Below are 18,865 nucleotides of genomic sequence, written 5' to 3'. Positions count from 1 at the left end.
CAAAGGTCCTCGTTGCAATTGCGATCACGAGCACAAAATTATACTAGGAATGTTAAAAAAAAAAAAGTGAAAACAATCTCATTAACAGCCATACACAGCGGTTTATAGTTTTCGTTACAGGAAATTCTCAGGTAATTGAAACAAGAACAAGTGTATTTAAACTCACATTTCGTGTTAAGTCTCGTGCATTAATCTACCTATTTTATTTTTGTTTTTGTTCTCTTTGCGCGTCCTCTCTGTTTTCAGTGACATCGGGCGCGAAATTGAGGGGCCATGGGTTCGGATTCCGCCGGTGGCACGTGGTTGTTTTTTCTTGACACATTATATATATATATATATATATATATATATATATATATATATTGAAGGCTCCGCCTTCTAGAATACGGGTTCGCGAGCGATGGCCTCGCCCGACGAGTGAAAACCAAGTCTTTCTTAAAAACACCGGTTTATTCCGGATCAACAGAAAAGTATAAAATAGAAAAGAAACAGCATTGGTCAGAACTGCGCTGGAAACATGCCGTCGAAGTTCGCGACAATGGACTATGCGGAATAAAACGGAACATGGGTCAGGGCTTCACCGCGACAACACAAAACACACTGCGGCGCGGATAGGGCGAGTAATAGGGCCAAAGCGCTGATCACGGTACAAAAACATTGCTACTCGCGTGGCAGCACTCACGCTAACACTCCTAAGGCTTCCTTGAAGGCGCCGCTTCCGTCTTCGCCTCGCAGGACTCCGCTCCGTCGTCCGTGTACATCCCGCCGGCTTGGGACGCTGCCACGCCGCCCTTCTCTGGCCGGCCGCCCGACGAAAAAGCCCCGAGCCCTGCTTCCAACGCGCTTATCTACCCTCTGTCTCGCGCCGATAACATGCCGCCCCCGCTCCGGGCAGCTCGCTCATGCGTACTCGCGCTGCCCGGGCGGACACCAACACAAACAGAAAAAAGCGCGCGCGGTTCGAAACGCTAAAAGGGGCTGTGGGGCCCCACACTCCCCCCCTCTCAAGACGGGACACCTCCCGATGTGTAAAACAACAACAACGCGGGATAAGGACGGAACTGGTACTGCTGCTGGCGGGGCGCATGGTTGGAGGTATCCGCCGAGCGTGGGTAGCCGTAGTGCCTGGTAGGTCAAGTGGTTCTATGTGGCTAGTGGACGGCCGTGGTAAGCTCGGAGATCGGCCACGTTGACTGGTCCGGCTTCTCGACCACCCTGCACATGGCGAATAAAGTAAGAAAGCCGAGACGCGCGCTTTGTTATCGTGTAAGGGCCAGTCCATCGTGGAGCGAGAGAAGCAGCAAACCCTTTTGCTGCATCACTTAGTGGGTGCGTGCGGCGAAGGACTTTGTCGCCGACTGTGAATTCCAAAGGTCGCCTTCCCTTGTTGTACTGGTTACAGTGTTCCAGGCGGGCAAGGTCCAGGTTTTCCCTTGCCTCCTTCAGAGTCTCGGCCAAGCGGCTGGAAAGATCATGAGCAAATTTAGAATGGCTAAGACCCGGTAAATCAGAGCCATTCAGAGCATGCTCAATAGGGAACCTGAGCTCACGACCAAGGAGAATGGCCGCTGGCGTAAAACCTGTTGACCGGTTTACCGTGGTTCTTGTGGCGAAGGCCATCTCCTGGATACGAGCGTCCCAGTCCTTGTGCCGCTCCGTGAATGCCACCATCATAGTCTTTAGATTTCGATTCACTCGCTCTGTAATGTTTGCTTGAGGATGGTAGGGCGTAGTCTTTTTGTGCTGCACGCCAAGAACTTTGCAAGTGGCAGTGAATATCCTACCGCTGAAATACGTGGCATTATCAGTGATAAGCTGAGCTGGGAAACCAAAGCGAGTGAATGTTTCTAGTAGCTTATCCCAAATTATTTTCGAGTCTAGCCTACTCAGGGGATACAATTCTACCCATTTCGAGAAATGATCAGTAATTACTAACAAGTAGCGATTCCCTTTCACTGATCTGGGATAGGGACCCATTATGTCGCAAGCTACAATTTCCCATGGGTATCGGCTCTCTACAGGTTGCATGAGGCCCGGTGGTTTTCCTCCCCTTGGCTTCGCGGTCTGGCAGGTATGACAAGTGCGGACGAATGTCAGGACATCCCTTCTCATGCGGGGCCATGTTGCAACGCGACACAATTTGTCATATGTTTTCTCAATGTCGCGGTGGTCAATTGGGATTTGCAGAAATCCCCTACTGCAGTCAAGAGTTGTAAAAAATTTTGCTGACCCAAGTGAGTACATGACAGAGTCAACAGACGGGAAAGGGTAAGAGTCTCGCACTGTCACAGCATTCAGACGTCGATAATCGACACACAACCGTGCTGTTCCATCCTTCTTAGGCGCGAGAACAACAGGAAACGCCCAGGGGCTTTTTGATGGTCTCACCGCACCGGTAGCCACCATTTCGTCGAGGGCCCCATCCAGCAGCGCTCGCTTGTGGACACTCAAGGGCCTTGGATTGAATCTGATAGGACGAGCATCGCCGGTGTCAATCCTGTGGGTTAGTACGTTGGTCTTCCCCGGCGCCTCCGTGAACATTGCTGCAAAGGGCCTGAGCATTGTCTCGATTCTGCTTTTTTCCGCTGGTGACCCCGTGAAGGAATTCAAAACGGTTAGAATACCACAGCCTGTGATATTGGCCGAATGGCCGTTCGTGGCAAGCAACTGTGACTGTGGCTCAGCGGCCTTAGTTTTGAACTGAAATGCTTCTGTACCGGTGCCATACCGGTAGGTTCCCTTACTGAGATCTATAACGATTCCTGCCTTCACTATGAAGTTACGGCCTAGTATGACTGGCCAGGATAGTCCGGGGAGGTGTAAGAAACGCTGTCTAATCTTTCGACCATTTATAGCAACTGTTAGGCGGGCTGCTGAGGTTGCGGGTACTATGTAAGTCGACGCCATACGAAGGTTAGTGTTTACACTCCGCAACCGGACACATTTTGTCTCGCAGGAATTTTTCACCTGATCGCCGAAGACTGACACTGTAGACCCTGTGTCTAAAAGGGCTGGAAGCTCCAGTCCGGCCATTTTGACCAAGACCAGCGGGGTCTTGTCTGGTTGGCTTTCCTCAAAAGAAGTTGACGGGACTGCACTCACCGAGTGTTTGTAGGGCTTCTCGGGGTCTGCCTCATGCACAGCAGGTGGTGACAATGGTACCTGTGTCGAAGACACCTGGGTCGGTGGCACCTGGTTCGATTCAGGCAGGAAAGGTAGCGACTGGATCAGCTCTCCCGGTGGTTGGCCACGTCTGTGCGGCCTGGCCGCTGGATGGTGCGATGACCAAAACACCCTCCCCTGTGTTGTCCTGGATCTGCGAATCGGAGGACAAGTTGTGCCCGGGGGCGACGCCCGTTTCTCACCTGATGGCGACACCGTTGCACCCGGTGGTGACACCCACGTTGCACCCGGTGGTGACGTCCACGTTGCACCCGGTGGTGACGTCCACGTTGCACCCGGTAATTCCGACATCGCTACGCACGAAACTGCATGAACCTCAAATTGGTACACTCGCGGGGCAAGCCAAAGCTCGAGTAGAAATCACGTTGGGCGCCAAATGAAGGCTCCGCCTTCTAGAATACGGGTTCGCGAGCGATGGCCTCGCCCGACGAGTGAAAACCAAGTCTTTCTTAAAAACACCGGTTTATTCCGGATCAACAGAAAAGTATAAAATAGAAAAGAAACAGCATTGGTCAGAACTGCGCTGGAAACATGCCGTCGAAGTTCGCGACAATGGACTATGCGGAATAAAACGGAACATGGGTCAGGGCTTCACTGCGACAACACAAAACACACTGCGGCGCGGATAGGGCGAGTAATAGGGCCAAAGCGTTGATCACGGTACAAAAACATTGCTACTCGCGTGGCAGCACTCACGCTAACACTCCTAAGGCTTCCTTGAAGGCGCCGCTTCCGTCTTCGCCTCGCAGGACTCCGCTCCGTCGTCCGTGTACATCCCGCCGGCTTGGGACGCTGCCACGCCGCCCTTCTCTGGCCGGCCGCCCGACGAAAAAGCCCCGAGCCCTGCTTCCAACGCGCTTATCTACCCTCTGTCTCGCGCCGATAACATGCCGCCCCCGCTCCGGGCAGCTCGCTCATGCGTACTCGCGCTGCCCGGGCGGACACCAACACAAACAGAAAAAAGCGCGCGCGGTTCGAAACGCTAAAAGGGGCTGTGGGGCCCCACAATATATCGACGTGTGTGTGTGTGTGTGTGTGTGTGTGTGTGTGTGTGTGTGTGTGTGTGTGTGTGTGTGTGTGTGTGTGTGTGTGTGTGTGTGTGTGTGTGTGTGTGTGTGTGTGTGTGTGTGTGTGTGTGTGTGTGTGTGTGTGTGTGTGTGTGTGTGTGTGTGTGTGTGTGTGTGTGTGTGTGTGTGTGTGTGTGTGTGTGTGTGTGTGTGTGTGTGTGTGTGTGTGTGTGTGTGTGTGTGTGTGTGTGTGTGTGTGTGTGTGTGTGTGTGTGTGTGTGTGTGTGTGTGTGTGTGTGTGTGTGTGTGTGTGTGTGTGTGTGTGTGTGTGTGTGTGTGTGTGTGTGTGTGTGTGTGTGTGTGTGTGTGTGTGTGTGTGTGTGTGTGTGTGTGTGTGTGTGTGTGTGTGTGTGTGTGTGTGTGTGTGTGTGTGTGTGTGTGTGTGTGTGTGTGTGTGTGTGTGTGTGTGTGTGTGTGTGTGTGTGTGTGTGTGTGTGTGTGTGTGTGTGTGTGTGTGTGTGTGTGTGTGCGTGCGTGCGTGCGTGCGTGCGTGCGTGCGTGCGTGCGTGCGTGCGTGCGTGCGTGTGTGCGTGCGTGCGTGTGTGCGTGCGTGCGTGCGTGCGTGTGTGTGTGTGTGTGTGTGTGTGTGTGTGTGTGTGTGTGTGTGTGTGTGTGTGTGTGTGTGTGTGTGTGTGTGTGTGTGTGTGTGTGTGTGTGTGTGTGTGTGTGTGTGTGTGTGTGTGTGTGAGAGAGAGAGAGAGAGAGAGAGAGAAAGAGAGATAATTAGCCACCGTTCCCCTTCACAGGGGTATGAACACAGCGTCGGTACCGATGTTCCCCAGTTCTCTTTTTCACCTTTCTTCTGCTTCTCTATTCTCTTCGTATAGCTTCTCTTTTTCTGTAGCATGTGCTTCTACAGCTCCTTCGCATATCCCCCTCGATATTGGCAGGCAAAGAAAAAAAAAACACCAAGACTTCAAGATCCGCGCTATCAAAGCACTGTGAGTCTCTGCGAAATTATTTCTTGACCTGGCATCATTCCATGAACACAGCAATTAAATGTAAAGTTTAAAGAGCATCTGTCGCTGAAATCTTCATGCGATATGGGGCAATGACTCCTATCTGTCCGTAACCTTTTTTTTTTTTTTTTCCTTTCTCACCCCTCCCCTTTGGTTTTGGATCGATATTGATGTGGTAGAAAGAGGCTTCGGAGTCTTGGGATTGTTATTCGGGTCACTGACCACCGCGATGTACCTCCGTAAGGAGAATTTTTCTACACGCGTACGCACCGGCGTTTCAAACGTAATCGCCTAAAGCCCGTTTTAAAAGTCATCTGTGGCACAGAAAGCCTTACGTCATCTAGGATAATGAACGCATAATAATCTTCCCCAACCACGTTCAAGCACTCCGTTTTCGTTTCTTATTCTTTTTCTTTTCTGCTCGCATCGTCCCGTTCCATGTGCGCATCTCTCGTTCTTCGAGCAGAACTTCTATCTGGGCCTAGTTGGCGCGCGGTGCCGCGTGGCTCGGCGACCGCCTAATTAATATATACTGCGAGCGCGCTCAGGCGACAACGTGCCGGCGTATAAGCCTCGTTTCCGAGACGCCCGTAGAGCGAGCAACGCTTGCGCCGCATTCGCGTTGTTTGTGTCGGCAAAGCCCGAACGTGGCGCCACCGCCAAGGTATATATAGAATGGTAGCGAAGGCTGGGCCCAAAAACGGTCTAGCGCGACAGCAGCACAGCCACTTTGGGGGGGCCGAAACACTTCGATAATGAAATTCAAAAGCACAAATAAAAACGCTATAAAACAACATAAAGAAATAAATATTTTAATGCCACGTTTTATAAAATAGGTAAACTATTTTAGCAAAACATTACTCCGCATTTTTAATTTTTTGCAACGTTCTTGTTACGCCCCCTGTTGATGAGTGTGCGGTGCATTTGCAGCTTGACTTTGCAGGCCTTGTTTCGGCACCCAGCCACAGTGGCCGCGGGAGCTCACGAAGCGGTTTCTTATCGCCAGTCTCAAAATGCCCCTTTTGCGAAGTTTTCGTCGTCCTTGCGCGTCGCGTCTCTGTCACCGTTTTGTAAAATTTGCATCCCGCCGCACCGCTGCGGCAGTTTTCTCGGTTTTTGTCGTTTCCTTCGACGTGCGGCCAGTGCGAAGTCTTCTTCCGTCTTTGCACGCTTCGCGCTGTTCTTTTGAAGCGCTTAGCGCTTTATTTCAAGATGAGCTTGCGGCGTGTGAAGAAACGATGCGACGTGGCACATTGCGACAGCATGGACAGTGCCGTCGGTGTCAAGCTACACCGCTTCCCGCTGGACTTTCACAGGTGAGCTCTTGTCAGTGTCGTCTGCTACAAGGCGTCTGCTCTAGGTATGCTCCGAATGCTTTCCTTGGGCTGTTCGCTTCTGTTTCTGTAACCAGTTCGTGCGCACGTGGCTTCATTTCACTTGATACCGGGCTCTCAGGAGCAACCACGCGCATGCCACTGACCGGAAGGCCAATTTAAAACCAATTGTGCTGCCTGACAAGTCTGAGCACAACACTGTTTAGTTTTCCAACACCGCGAAGCCAATTTGACCCTCGCAACTGGTAGTATCAAAATTCAGCCACGTGTATATGCGCGGCCTTGAGGGTGCTTTAACTGAATTCACCCAGCAGGAGTTACTGCCTGTCTTCTTATTGCTATTCTGCATATGCATGACCGTTAGGGTAACTTTAAACGCACTTCATTCTCGTCAATCTTAACCATAGAAAAGTATAGCTACCCGCATGCCATGAGGACGAGCGTACATAACCGCACTCTTAGGCGCTGAGAGCTTGGGGCGAGCATTTACTACCGTAGTTCAGATATAATGGAAATATAATTACTGCAGTTAGCATTAACAGGAATAATGACGCATTGGCGTTTGGAGTATGCAGTATTCCTTACGGCGCAATTGTGAATAACGTGCACGTTGCATCACGTCCAGGTGCCGAGCGTGGGTGCAGTTCTACCACAACGTCAGCCTGGAGAAGAAGACACCATGGCAGCTGCGAGACTTGCGGGTTTGTTCCAAGCACTTCGAACCGTCTGCGTATCTGTCGTCAAAAAGGCTGCGACCCGTGTTGATGCGCCTACTTATGTCATGTCATGTTTGCCTCAATTGAAGCTGTCTTAGCACTGTCTTCTATGCTTTTCAATTTCCTACCTGGCAACGTTCGTGGAACTGCAGGGCTTTTTTCTATCCGCACTGTGACCATTAAGATGAATAGCCAGCTTAAAGAAACTACTGCTTGAGCTGCCTGTGACGTGTATTTTTTGTTGGTGTGCTTTATCACTGTATTTGTTTGGTTGCTGTAATAAACCATGAATATGAAAACCATACTTGCCGTACACTGTATTGCAAACTGTGCACTTGAGCCTGTGCTTTGTGCATCATACCTTGTACTCAAAAGTACTAGCACCAGTATTTCCACCAAGATTTTCACTACGAATCATGCATGATTGCATTCTTAGCCAGCCAAGGTAAGCCAGCGTCTGAAAGTGTTGCTGCCTTTCTATGCTGCCTTCTTTGCCAGTAACTTTCATTGGGTTGCGAATTGCACATTAGCAAGGCCATAACTAGCAGGAACTCGAGCACATTTGACTGGCAAAGGTTGGTGCGCACTGAAAGGCAACCTTCATGAGATACCGGCTTGAAAAGGGTTCTATAAAAAGACCACTTTAAAAGTCGCGCTAAAAACATACGTATGCGTGACGTCATTCAACGTCACTCATACGTAGTTGCCCCCCAATATGGCGGTGCCCATGAGCCGCCATTTTTTGGACCAATGGGCGTCTATGGAACCTTCGCTACCATTGTATATCTACCTTGCCACCGCTGCCACGCTTCCTTCAGGTACTTCAGGAAAACAAAGCGGCGGCGCTGAATGAAGAAGCGAAGCTCCGCGGGGATTCACTCTCAGCGCACAGTCCCATCTGTGCAACGAGTAGCGTACGCTGCTTCGTGATTTCAATGAGTCCCGGAAAAGGATGGAGACTTGGCTTTGTATTCACTACAAGTTTGTAATTGCCTCTGTCAGGCACGTGCGCAACGTGTAACCTACTCCTGCTGGCAGCAAGGTCGGCATGCTACTAAGCAGATTCAAGATCTTGTTTGGTTTTAACGGTTTGTTATTTCTGGTCGACATCCGTCTTTATTATCTTTACGAAATATTTTTTTTTAATAATTTAGCATGCGTTTCATGCATTCTCCTAGTTTCTAAGTTTTCGTAATTATATCTTGTCATGCCATTCGCTGAGTTCGTTTCTTTTTTTTTTTTTTTTCTATCAGTATTTTTGCGTACAGTTTCTATTTGCACTGCCGCTTTAAGTTAATTGACTCAGGCTCACTTTACTAACAGACTGCGCATTCTGTCGCGATAAATTCTTTCAGGCTTTTTTCTTTTCTTTTTGCATCAAACATTTCACTGATGCTAAGACGCTGTCACTCACCGAACCAGTGAATCAGTCAGTCAATCAGTCAGTCAAAGCGTCGATAAATAGTCATAAATGAGTGAGTGGCTGCACAGTGAATCGTCATTTAATGGACATAGCGAAAACTACATTACCCTGCATTGCCTGGCAGTTCGAGGCATGTGTTTTGCGCAGCCAACTGATTTCATTCATTTCATTTATTAATACGGTCAGCCACCATAAGGGGCTGACAGTATTGGCGCGAAGCAATCCAAGTAAACGTATACATATTTATTCCTTCGTGCTGTCTGCCTCGATGTGTTGAAGCGCGGCCTAAGAACGTATGTTTTTCCTGCAGCCTGTCTGCTGCTTTTGATTTCCAAGTTCCCATCTCTTCTCTGTCTGCCTGTCTGTCCTGTTTCATATTGTGCAAAGCCGATATTATCGTTTGCATATCTGCGTTAGCTGTCGCCTAGGCGTATTTTCTTCTGCTATCGTAGCGTCGTGTCTATTCAACGCCCACTTTAGTCTAAGAGAACATTATGCCGGAAGTTAAACCGTGAAACAAAATTACTGGAAAGTATAAAAGGAGAAAAGTACTCTTTTGTAAGTAGTCTATTGTCTCACCGATGGGTGCGTGATAGGAAGGAGATATTTAACTTTTTTAGTGGACTACTATTTCAGCATCAGAATGGGCGCACGAGCGCCCGTACGGTTGTATTGCAGTCACTTTTTGAGAGAGAGAGAGAGAGAGCTCCGCTATTCCAAATACAATCCAGAGTTTCGCCTCACTGCGCACGCTTGACCTTGAAGCCCGACCAAGGTTAAAACAAAGCACTCGCCCCGAAGACTTAATTGTGGTACTTGAGTATTAGGTATGTGAGGACGTAGTATTTCTTGACGCGAGCTAATAACGACCGGATATCCCGTCGTGCCCCACGTCACATCCGTTCGTGGCTCGCTCGCGTCACAGTTGCCATAGCAACTGTTGGAGTCGCAGTTGCCATAACAACTGTGACTCCAGCCGTTTTCGAGCCACCGGAGCGGCGAGTGGACAGCGGCGTGCACAATATATACTGCTAGGGCAACTAGGACCCTAGAAACTAGCAGTCACTTTATTTTCTTGAGTGAAGAAAAATGACATTCGGGGCCACTTAATTTTCACCCTAAAGGTGCGGCGTGATAGTATTTATGAGTCAGTTCAGTGGCCTGGGTTGCTATTTGCATATCATCTCTCAGACAAGAAATCTGTTCTTTATTTTTATTTTTGCTATTTGCCGTAGGAGTCGCACGGTCTTCATTTAACCAAATCAGACGAACGTGCCTCCATGTATCTGATTCGCCACCCGGCAGTCGCCAATGAAGCTGCTCAAATGTTCCACGGAAAACAGGGCACGACGCGCGGTTCATCACCTGGCAGCCTGCTGAGAAATGCTCTCAAAACACAAGTACCCACGTACGCAAACACATGCTGTGAATGTCCGGCATAGAAACTCGCACAGACAATCTAACAAACGCTGAGACGGAACAGAGCACGGGCTTACATGGAGCTATGCCAAACCTAGATTGAAAATCAGCAAACGGCCCAATATATCAAGTACTCGCGCTTTCCTGCACCTTTAACTTTTCTCGCGTTTTGTACAGTTTCACCACCTTTGAGACACCATATAGATGGCAGTCTCACCAAAACTCTCGCCGCCAGTGACCCAGTTTGGGCTCTTACGATGGTGATGTGAAGACTTATAGACTTACAGGCCTTATCTCTTACCTCGATCGTAAAGCATCAAACAAGCTATGGTACATTTCAAATAAAACACAGAGTGCTACTTGAATCAGAAGAAACTAAACGCAAACTACGCCAGTGCAAAGATAAATTTAAGAGACGGAGCTGTTGTTTCTCGTGGGTCATTAATGCGAATAATGAGCGCATGTCAATCCTAAACCGCTTAAATGGCAGAACCGAAGCTGTTCTCTTTCGCTTCCTGCATTTGCACGAAGACGGGGAGTCCTTCGTGTGGAGGTTTTAGTTTCTTTTCTCCTTTACTTTCAGAGCGAACATTAGTGAAGGGTACAGCTGCTCCGAAGACTAAATGAGATTTTCGAGCTGAACCAGTGGCAGGGGATTAAAGACGAGATGACCATCTGAATGCCTCTGCGGCAAAATGAAAAGAAGGGAAGATGAAAGTTTCTGCCTTCAAGAAAAATGAGCTCCGACGTCGTTTAGCTTTCCTGCTCCTTGCTATCTGCCAGTAATGATAGGAAGAAAACTCGATTCGCCGCTGACGGGCACTCCTATCCAATCACGCGAGGAGTTTTCTCTCACTTTGTATTATCGGAGTATTTTTGCCTTATATAAAATGAGGTTTTTTTTTTTTTCTCTTCAACCACGTCTACACTGTGTATTTTGCCGTAACTCATTCACGCGACCCATCCGGCCGTGACGGTTGCACAGGGGAGCTCTGAACGAACTAAACGGAGACCGAGGGACGAAGTCCACGCGCGCACGTACAGGTTCCGTAGCCCTTATGGTGGAAGAGCACGCTTTTATAGTACGCTGCGCGCCCCGTTAGACCGGCTTGCAGCGTGGCTTTGAGCCCCTCAGGGCGCGCGGTTGTCTCCGTTCGAGTGTGTCCAGCGGTCCCTTTACGAGTTAGCTCTCTGAGTAGACGTGATTCCAATCCCTGAACTCCTAAAAGACCGTGAGGAGAGAGAGGATAGCGAATGGAAAGGTGGAGAGAAGGAGGGGGGTACAGTGTGGCCAAATCGGTGACACTTCACTTGGCACGAAGGGCGCCGCGGAATGAATTGAACCGGGGCAGTGAGTCCCAAGTACTCCCAGTGGGAGGTTTTACGCCAGCATCTCCCTCTTCCTCACCCATCGCCCGCCTCCTCTGCTTCCTTCGGTGCAGTGCCCAGCGGGCTGTACATGGCTGAGTAGTAGCACCGGCAATGCAATGTGCACAGATAGCCTGGAATTCTGGAATTCTGGGTCCTGGAATTCTGTCGAGAGCAGCAACTCGTGTAACTCGGCCGCCGGCGCACTGTGCCTTTCGGTGAACTTCACCGCAAGATTGGCCTGCTTTGTGGGAAGCACGCACGCCTGCGGTGGAAGAGTCGTCTCAAGAAGACAAAGACAACAAAATAGGGAATAGGAGCTGGCGTCTGGGTTTTAAATATAGACGCAAGAAACGTTAAAGATTTAGCAAATTTATTTGGTTCTAAAAGCTGCGGCTTCGCTTCGAGACCGAGCACAGAATGAGCCTTCTGAAAATGGTTAGGTCGAAATAAGCGTCGTAATATTTGTAGAACGCCGAGCTTCAACAGTGAATGTTATCGACGAAGGCTGCCATGACGAATGAGTGTTTTGGTTTCTTTATTCTTCACAATGAAATGTGCATCTGGAACTCCTCTATGGAAAAAGCACTTTGGAAATACCACGTTGTGTTGTAACAGGAAGCTCCCATTTTCACCTGCTGGTCAATCGGAATACGGTGCGCATGCTGTTGGGCTGCAAGGACGCCGTAGGTCTGAAAATTATGTTAATGGTGATGACGATGATTACAGCTAGTAATTGGCACTTTCGTGAAAGCGCCGTCTACACTGGTGGGATCCATGTCAGCACTCAAGTAACCTGTCTTGCGGTCTACTAGTGCGATAGTAACTTCCACTACTTCAGCGCTGAAGGTGACAAAATTTATGAACTTTTTTTTTTCTTAGTTCGCGTCTCGGGCGATCAAGTAAGCCATTGAGCTCAATGAGACGACGCGATAATCGAATTCGTTGTCGCAAAGTCTCGGTTCTATATATTTCTAGGAAACGAGCTATACGTCGCTTCCTTCCGTCGACTGCGAATTGGGCTGAGCGGCTGCAAGGCGGCAAGTGCCAAATGCGTGACTGCGGTTGATGGGTGTCCTTCTAACGAGTGTGCTCTACGCTAATATATCTGATCACTCTATCCCTCTTCTTTTCTCTCTCATTCGCTGTTTCTTTTTACGGATTGGGAAGTTTATTCGGACGTACACCGAGCTCATCGATAGGTGCTGTTGGTGTTGTTTCTATATTGATGAGTAATCACGCTCACTGCCCGATTTGCAACAGTCACTTTCGGCTTTCAACGCGATGAGATGAGAAATTGTCTAAGGCAAGAATCTGTGACTCGTGTCTATAAAGCTAAAAATATTACGTTGCTTTCTGACTTGTGCGTGTTTTCGGCGCGTTTTCTCAGGTTGCAGATTTTCATCGACGACAGTGAAGCGCTCTAACCATAATCCTACTCGTAAACTCCTAGTACACAATGCCTGTCTTGCTTAGTCGGGAAAAGGAAGTTTACCAGACCTCGCTGTATCCGGTCGACCCGATCGCTCGTGTACCGTTGCCCGGCAACGACGCGAGACTCGATCGAGCACACGCAACAGCAGTATCCGGCAGCAATCAGTAGCCCAAGAATGGAACTGGCAGAGGAAAAAAAAAAAGAAGAGAAATCGGCAGAGAAAGACGGATGTCGCGCCTCTGCAGTAACGCGAGAGTGCCACATCCGCCCGGAGAACGCCGGTAATAATAAGAAGACGGATCCCATAACCGACTCGCTTTCCCTCCCCGTAGTCGTTCCGCGCACTCGTGATGTGCCCTACACGTACTCGTCCCTTCATCATCGGCTCTCCTTGGGTTCGCTAGCAGCGGCCTCGCCTCCTGCTCCCGGTATTCCGCTCATGCCCGACGGTTGCAGGCGCGTCCTCCCCGAAGGAGCTTCCGCGGCGTTCGCTGCGTGCTTGTCCCGCAAGCTGCTAATCTCCTGACCAGCGTCGCACGCTTCATCGCGTATGGACGGCACCGCGTAACTTTCTTGCTGCTCGCTGGCCGCCTGCTCCGCTACCCTCCCGTCTCCAGCAAGTCCTCGCTGGCTGAAGCGGGGAGGAAAACGGGACGATGCGGAAGATGCGTGTACTGGTCCCGGCGTTCGGGAAAGCGAGAGAGGGTTGATACATGCCCTCCTTTGTTTTAGCTACGAGGACGAATCCCGCTGAGGCCGCAGCCGCGTATCTCCCTGTTCGTGTGCTCGCGGGCGCGCGGCGTCTCGTGAGGCTAATGCGATCGGTCCAGCGCGCCTAGACAGACCATCAGGCATAGAGGGAGGAAATGTAAAGATCGCGGGAAAGGAAGATGCGAGACCATCGCACTACGCCCTAATCTCCGTGATGATCTTGTCCTCGTTTTCCCGAGACATGGAGGAGGAGGTGCTGGCGAGAGAGATATGCGTACTGTGATATGTGTGATTTATATGTGTGCGGCGTACTAGATGTTCTCTCCCGCAGCGTCTAATCGATGTTCTCCTCTGTCTCGTTTTCTGTCCTTCTTTCACAGTTGTACGACCGCATCAACACGAGCTCGTGCAGCCCCATCAAGTGCCCCCCGTCGGACGCCTGTGGCCGGGCGAGAGACGTGAGTGTTTTGCATGCTTGTAACCTTTCTCTGTGGTCCTCTCTTCTTTCTTCTTTCATTCTTTCTGGTGTTGCGTCTTTCTTCCTTCTCAAACGGAGGACATGACGTCGTGCCTCTACCTGCCTTGAGTGGATATGCAGGTGTTACGTAATTTCGGACAAACGACAGGTAATAGATTATCGGGGAACCCGAACGTAGGGAGGCAGGTCAAGTTAATTTCAAATTAGATTCTTTATTTGTTCAGAACAGAAAGAAAGATACGTCCTGGAGATATTCAAGTGCTAAAAACAGCTATGAACGACTTGTCAGAGGACAAGAACCTCTGAATTGGCAGCGACAGGACACACTTGAGTTGGATTAAGTGATAGAGGGCAAAAAAGAAACACCGTAGTCAAATCATCAACAGATATAACGAACACGTTTACAAATTCAAAGATAGTATGATACGTTCAGTTACAAGAATGCACCAGCTGGAAGAAAGAAAACAAAAAAAAAATATTCAGAAATCGTATGATCACATTTTACAAAGGATCGCACAAGCTATACATTGAGAAAATACATTTTGAGCTCGTATGGGATCGCATAAACTGGAAATTTGCATTTATTAACAGCTGATGGCATGTTGTGTTCTAGTGCTTGCAGTTTATAATTATTTCGAAAGAACGGAATAAACCAGAGATCGCTGTTGCAAATGCAGTTTGGATTTCAAGGGGAAGTTAAATGTGCAGGGTGTGTGAAGAAATCCCTAAAAGCTTGAGAAAAATGGTAAGTGCAATATGTGGGAGTCATACATACGAATTATTCGAGACGAATTATTTTATAATCGTGAAAAACTAGTTGGTGTCGGCAAAAGGTAAAAAATTTTAGTGATATAAAGAATAATTTTCTATTGTAGAACTTGTATTTCTGTTACATTTGTTTTCGTGGTGGTCTCCCGAACTTAGCTGTAATGGTTGAACACGTTACAGCGCTGCTGTTTATTTTTGGACAGGGTAGGAGCATGGCCCGTCTACAGGCCCAGCTTTCTGCATGGAGCGTCACTTTAATTTGTAGGGCAAATATTTGATTTTGCACGACGTGTTGATAAGAAGGGTCTCAATTCATCCGACGCGTGGCAGAAATTTGCTTTTAATGTTTTTTTTTTTTTTTTTTTTTTTTCGCTCGCACTGCGAGTAGATAAAACTGTCATAGAATACCAATGAGCTGCGTTTTAGAAAATAATTACGAGACAAACGTAAAGTATTATAACATACGTTTATTCATAATACTGATATGAAGGATCTAGGCTTCCTATATGAGTAGTCAGAACTTGCCGCATGGGTGCAGGCTAGAGTAATTTTCAAATCTAAGTATTTGCTCTGTAACGATATTGTTCACTCCTAGGCTCCTGAAAGGCGCGAATGAAATGAGTTTAGTTCCTCACACAGATGCACTCTTAATGAGGTAAAATTGGTCTGGTTGCATGGCTAGAGGAAGCAGCTCGAAAAGACGATTGGACGAACACAGGAGTTACCTGAAGAGGCACAAAACTACTGCAAGCAATTTATATAGAGCAACGAGCAGATTTTTATTAAATGTCACCCAGGACCCAAATGAGACCAGGAAAACAGCAAAAGCAAACGAAGCAAATTAACACTCATATAGGGGCTATTGATAGTTAAATCCACCTTTCGATTAGTTTTTTTCTTTTCGGTTACGGTAGTGTGTGTAAAGCTCAGTTCGAGCTATATGGCTTAGGCACGCATGCATGCCGTAGTTTCGCACTCCTACTTTCACTTGCTAGCTAAAGAGGACTAAATTTTTGCTTTTTTTCTATACTGAATGCTACCCCACGCTTCGTTTCCAGGTGTTGCGGTACACTAGCGGACAATACGCAGTAGTACGCAGCGTTCTCGTATATAACTCTCGTATATAATTCCGGTTAAACACTGCGTGGAATATAGGAGTTAATCGATCAATAACATCTTATGGATGGTTGAACGTTTCAAACACTGAGCCACGATTGCGATCACAGTGAAGCGGTTAGATGCATATTTGCAACTCCACTGCTTCCAGTGCCGATCCCCACAGCTGTAAACGACATAGAATAAGTCCAATAAGTAAACAATGTGTTCTTGCTTTAACACGTTTCATGAACAAGACGGTTGGTTTAATGCGCTCCATTTATGAGCCCTGTTGATGCAACGAGCGACGTTACAGCCGTTTAAGTACACTTTAGCGAAAATTAAACCATTTAGTGAATCACGTTGCTTATGTTTTCGTGTAACGTTTTGTACAAGGAGCGTAGAGAACCAGGATCGCAACTTGTCAGATCGCTGACCGCTCTGAAGCCGCCTGATCCCAACCACCTTTCTCCCAAAATATTTCTGACACCTCCATTAACGAGGTAAACAAAGATAAGATAGCAGATAAGAGTGATCGCACAAACCCATTTCCATTGATGACCGTGCGTATGACCCCGCGGCCTTTCTTGTGGAAGGAGCCTTAAATGGGCCGTCGCAGATAACCGACACGACTGACTCTCATGGCAGTTGTTTTCTCGAGTTTTTGCTGAAAGCTCGATCGTGGGTCTCGGATAGTGAAACAGATAGGGAGGCACAAACGATCTCTTTCTCTGATAAAGTTCCCCTCACCTTGTCTTCACACGGCTGCATGACGCAGGTGCTGGAGTGGATCCAGGACTGTCCGATGGGGACCACGCCAGACATGGAAGAGCTGCAGACCATACTGTGCAAACCGCACGTACGGGTGAGTCCTGCGTCACTTTTCCAACCTTTTCTTCCACTTGCCTGCCGCATTTACTGCGAAATGGGAAAAGGCATACTCAAAAACTGCCGGGGACCTAGTAAGCAAGGCAGTTTACATGTTTCCGGCTGGACAACATATAGGCTGCTTTCAATGAACCGTTCGTTCCGGTCTCCATGTGAAGCCGGCCGTCTTGGCCGCCTAGAAATTTGTTCTGCTGGTGCGTCCATGCTTCTCTTGTCCATTACAAGTGAACTGTCACATGACAAGTGAACTGAACAACCCTAGGCAAGCATCAGTAGTGTGAACGCGCACTGCAAGTCATTCATGTGCACATCATTGATAAAAACGTAAAGCAGCAAGCTATCATTCTCCGTATGACAATGATATATAATGTGAACCAATTATATATCATTGTCATACAGGGCGTCACGGGTCGATAGCCTCGTCGTTCATAGCCATAGTGTTTGGAATGAGTCATCATTATCATCAGCAGCAGCCTGACCATACCAACTGCAAGCCGAACGCCTCTCCGATGTTCCTCTAATTAACCCGGTAACTGGAATAAATTATTTGTTTCTTTTTTAGGCCACGTACGAAACATTCATTCAGCTTTTCGGGCTCGCTGAAATCCATGCGTTGATTTTCTTTATTTGGGGCTTATGCAGGGCTTCTCGCAGTTCATCCACAGCAGTTGAAAAAGTGTAGGGCTTTCTCTTAAAAAGGTTCCGTGTAGATCATCAATAAACGGCTGACATGTTAGGTTGATGTCGATCCCATTGTACGCGCCGCGCCCTTTGTGCACGCATTCTTGCTAGAAGGCATTGTATGCGAGCAAATCTTAATCACCGCTTCTTTATTAACGCGTAAGCATTGCATGGCTATGTAGGCGGATTTCGCGTGGGCACGACTTTGTAAAAGAGGAGCTAGTTGGTATATCGGAAAAAGAATTATAGGATGAGCGTCAAGGAAAGGTGTGCAAGTGGCAAAATCATTTGTGTGGTTTAATTAGGTAATGAATTAGAGAAAATAACAGTAAAAAATTACAAGGGTTCAACGCTGCTGAACCAAATATTGAGCGAAAGCATTAGCTGCGGGTGACCGAGCATTCTTCTATTTTTCTTCTTCCTCAGCCCAGATATAAATCCCCGCTTTAACCAACCCATATATGAAAGTGCCGGCCGTAGTGGCCTATATAGAGGTAACGTGAATGCCAGGGTCCTAGCAGGCTGATTCTGACATAACCGTCCCATGTGAAACGAGAGACCCAAGTTGGAACATGGAAAACGTTTCGACAACCGGACTTGTCCTCATCTAAGCTTAATGGGTGATCAATGCGAGGACTGATTCAAGTTGCGAATAAAATCGCGGCACCTGCTTTTTCGCCATTATTTAAGAGGGCTCCGCAATTCACAAACAGTACACACGACAAGAGATATATAGGAAGTGTGAGGGATTAACTGAGTATCGGTAATATCCGATCTAAACTTCGTCGTGCGAAGTAAATTTACGTTTGACGTGCAATTCAGATTAAATAAAGAGCACCAAAACGAACCCACGTGTGCCACAAGCGAAAGCTGCCGAAGACCTTGCCCCCTAAAGCATCTATCGTCCGGTAGAAGTTTTCTTTTAATAAGCAGTATAGTATGACTTGAATGACGGTGCGTACCACTATAGACTTCGGTTTGAGAGCCAGTAGTACAAACAATTGCTGTAATAAGTTTCTACGAATGATGCCGAAAGAATTGATGTACGGTGTAATAATGGAGCTGGATAAGAACGTGCATCGTATTGCTCAGAAGTATTTTTGAAGGAACATGGAATTAACTTACTGCTTGGTGATCAAATGGGCGCGTCTTTGCCAAAACTAACCAGGCTGCAGAGTTGGCTTCCCAGCCGTGATAAAAACTTTTAATATATCCCAGGAGGCAAAAAATGGTCTTAACAGATAACAGTGAGTGGCTTTCTTTTCATACATGGGATTAATAATTTTTTATATTGCCGCGAAACCTTCAAACAGTATTTGTTGTTTTTTTTAACAGCCGCC

At 48.0% G+C, this 18,865-nt stretch overlaps 2 protein-coding genes across 6 annotated transcripts in view; both read left to right on the top strand.

Annotated features, from left to right (window-relative positions):
* The window catches only part of CASK (peripheral plasma membrane protein CASK), a 756,819-nt gene that overhangs the window by 652,861 nt on the left and 85,093 nt on the right, over nt 1–18,865 (top strand). For all 5 annotated transcript variants that reach the window (XM_084595365.1, XM_084595366.1, XM_084595363.1 and 2 more), the window contains 2 exons: nt 13,996–14,073; nt 16,735–16,821. In XM_084595365.1, the coding sequence (XP_084451491.1) occupies nt 13,996–14,073; nt 16,735–16,821 (165 nt within the window). The remainder of the gene's footprint in view (nt 1–13,995; nt 14,074–16,734; nt 16,822–18,865) is intronic.
* On the top strand, nt 6,153–7,649 carry LOC146200104 (52 kDa repressor of the inhibitor of the protein kinase-like). Its single transcript, XM_084592868.1, has 2 exons — nt 6,153–6,525; nt 7,169–7,649. The coding sequence occupies exons 1-2, from the start codon at nt 6,422–6,424 to the stop codon at nt 7,344–7,346; spliced, it is 282 nt and encodes a 93-aa protein (XP_084448994.1). The 5' UTR covers nt 6,153–6,421; the 3' UTR covers nt 7,347–7,649.

The sequence above is a fragment of the Amblyomma maculatum genome, chromosome 2 (assembly GCF_055883805.1).
Source record: "Amblyomma maculatum isolate TAMU_Amacu chromosome 2, ASM5588380v1, whole genome shotgun sequence".
NCBI lineage: Eukaryota > Metazoa > Arthropoda > Arachnida > Ixodida > Ixodidae > Amblyomma > Amblyomma maculatum.
Note: the sequence above shows the minus strand (reverse complement) of the source record. Positions and strands in the feature narration are given on the sequence as shown.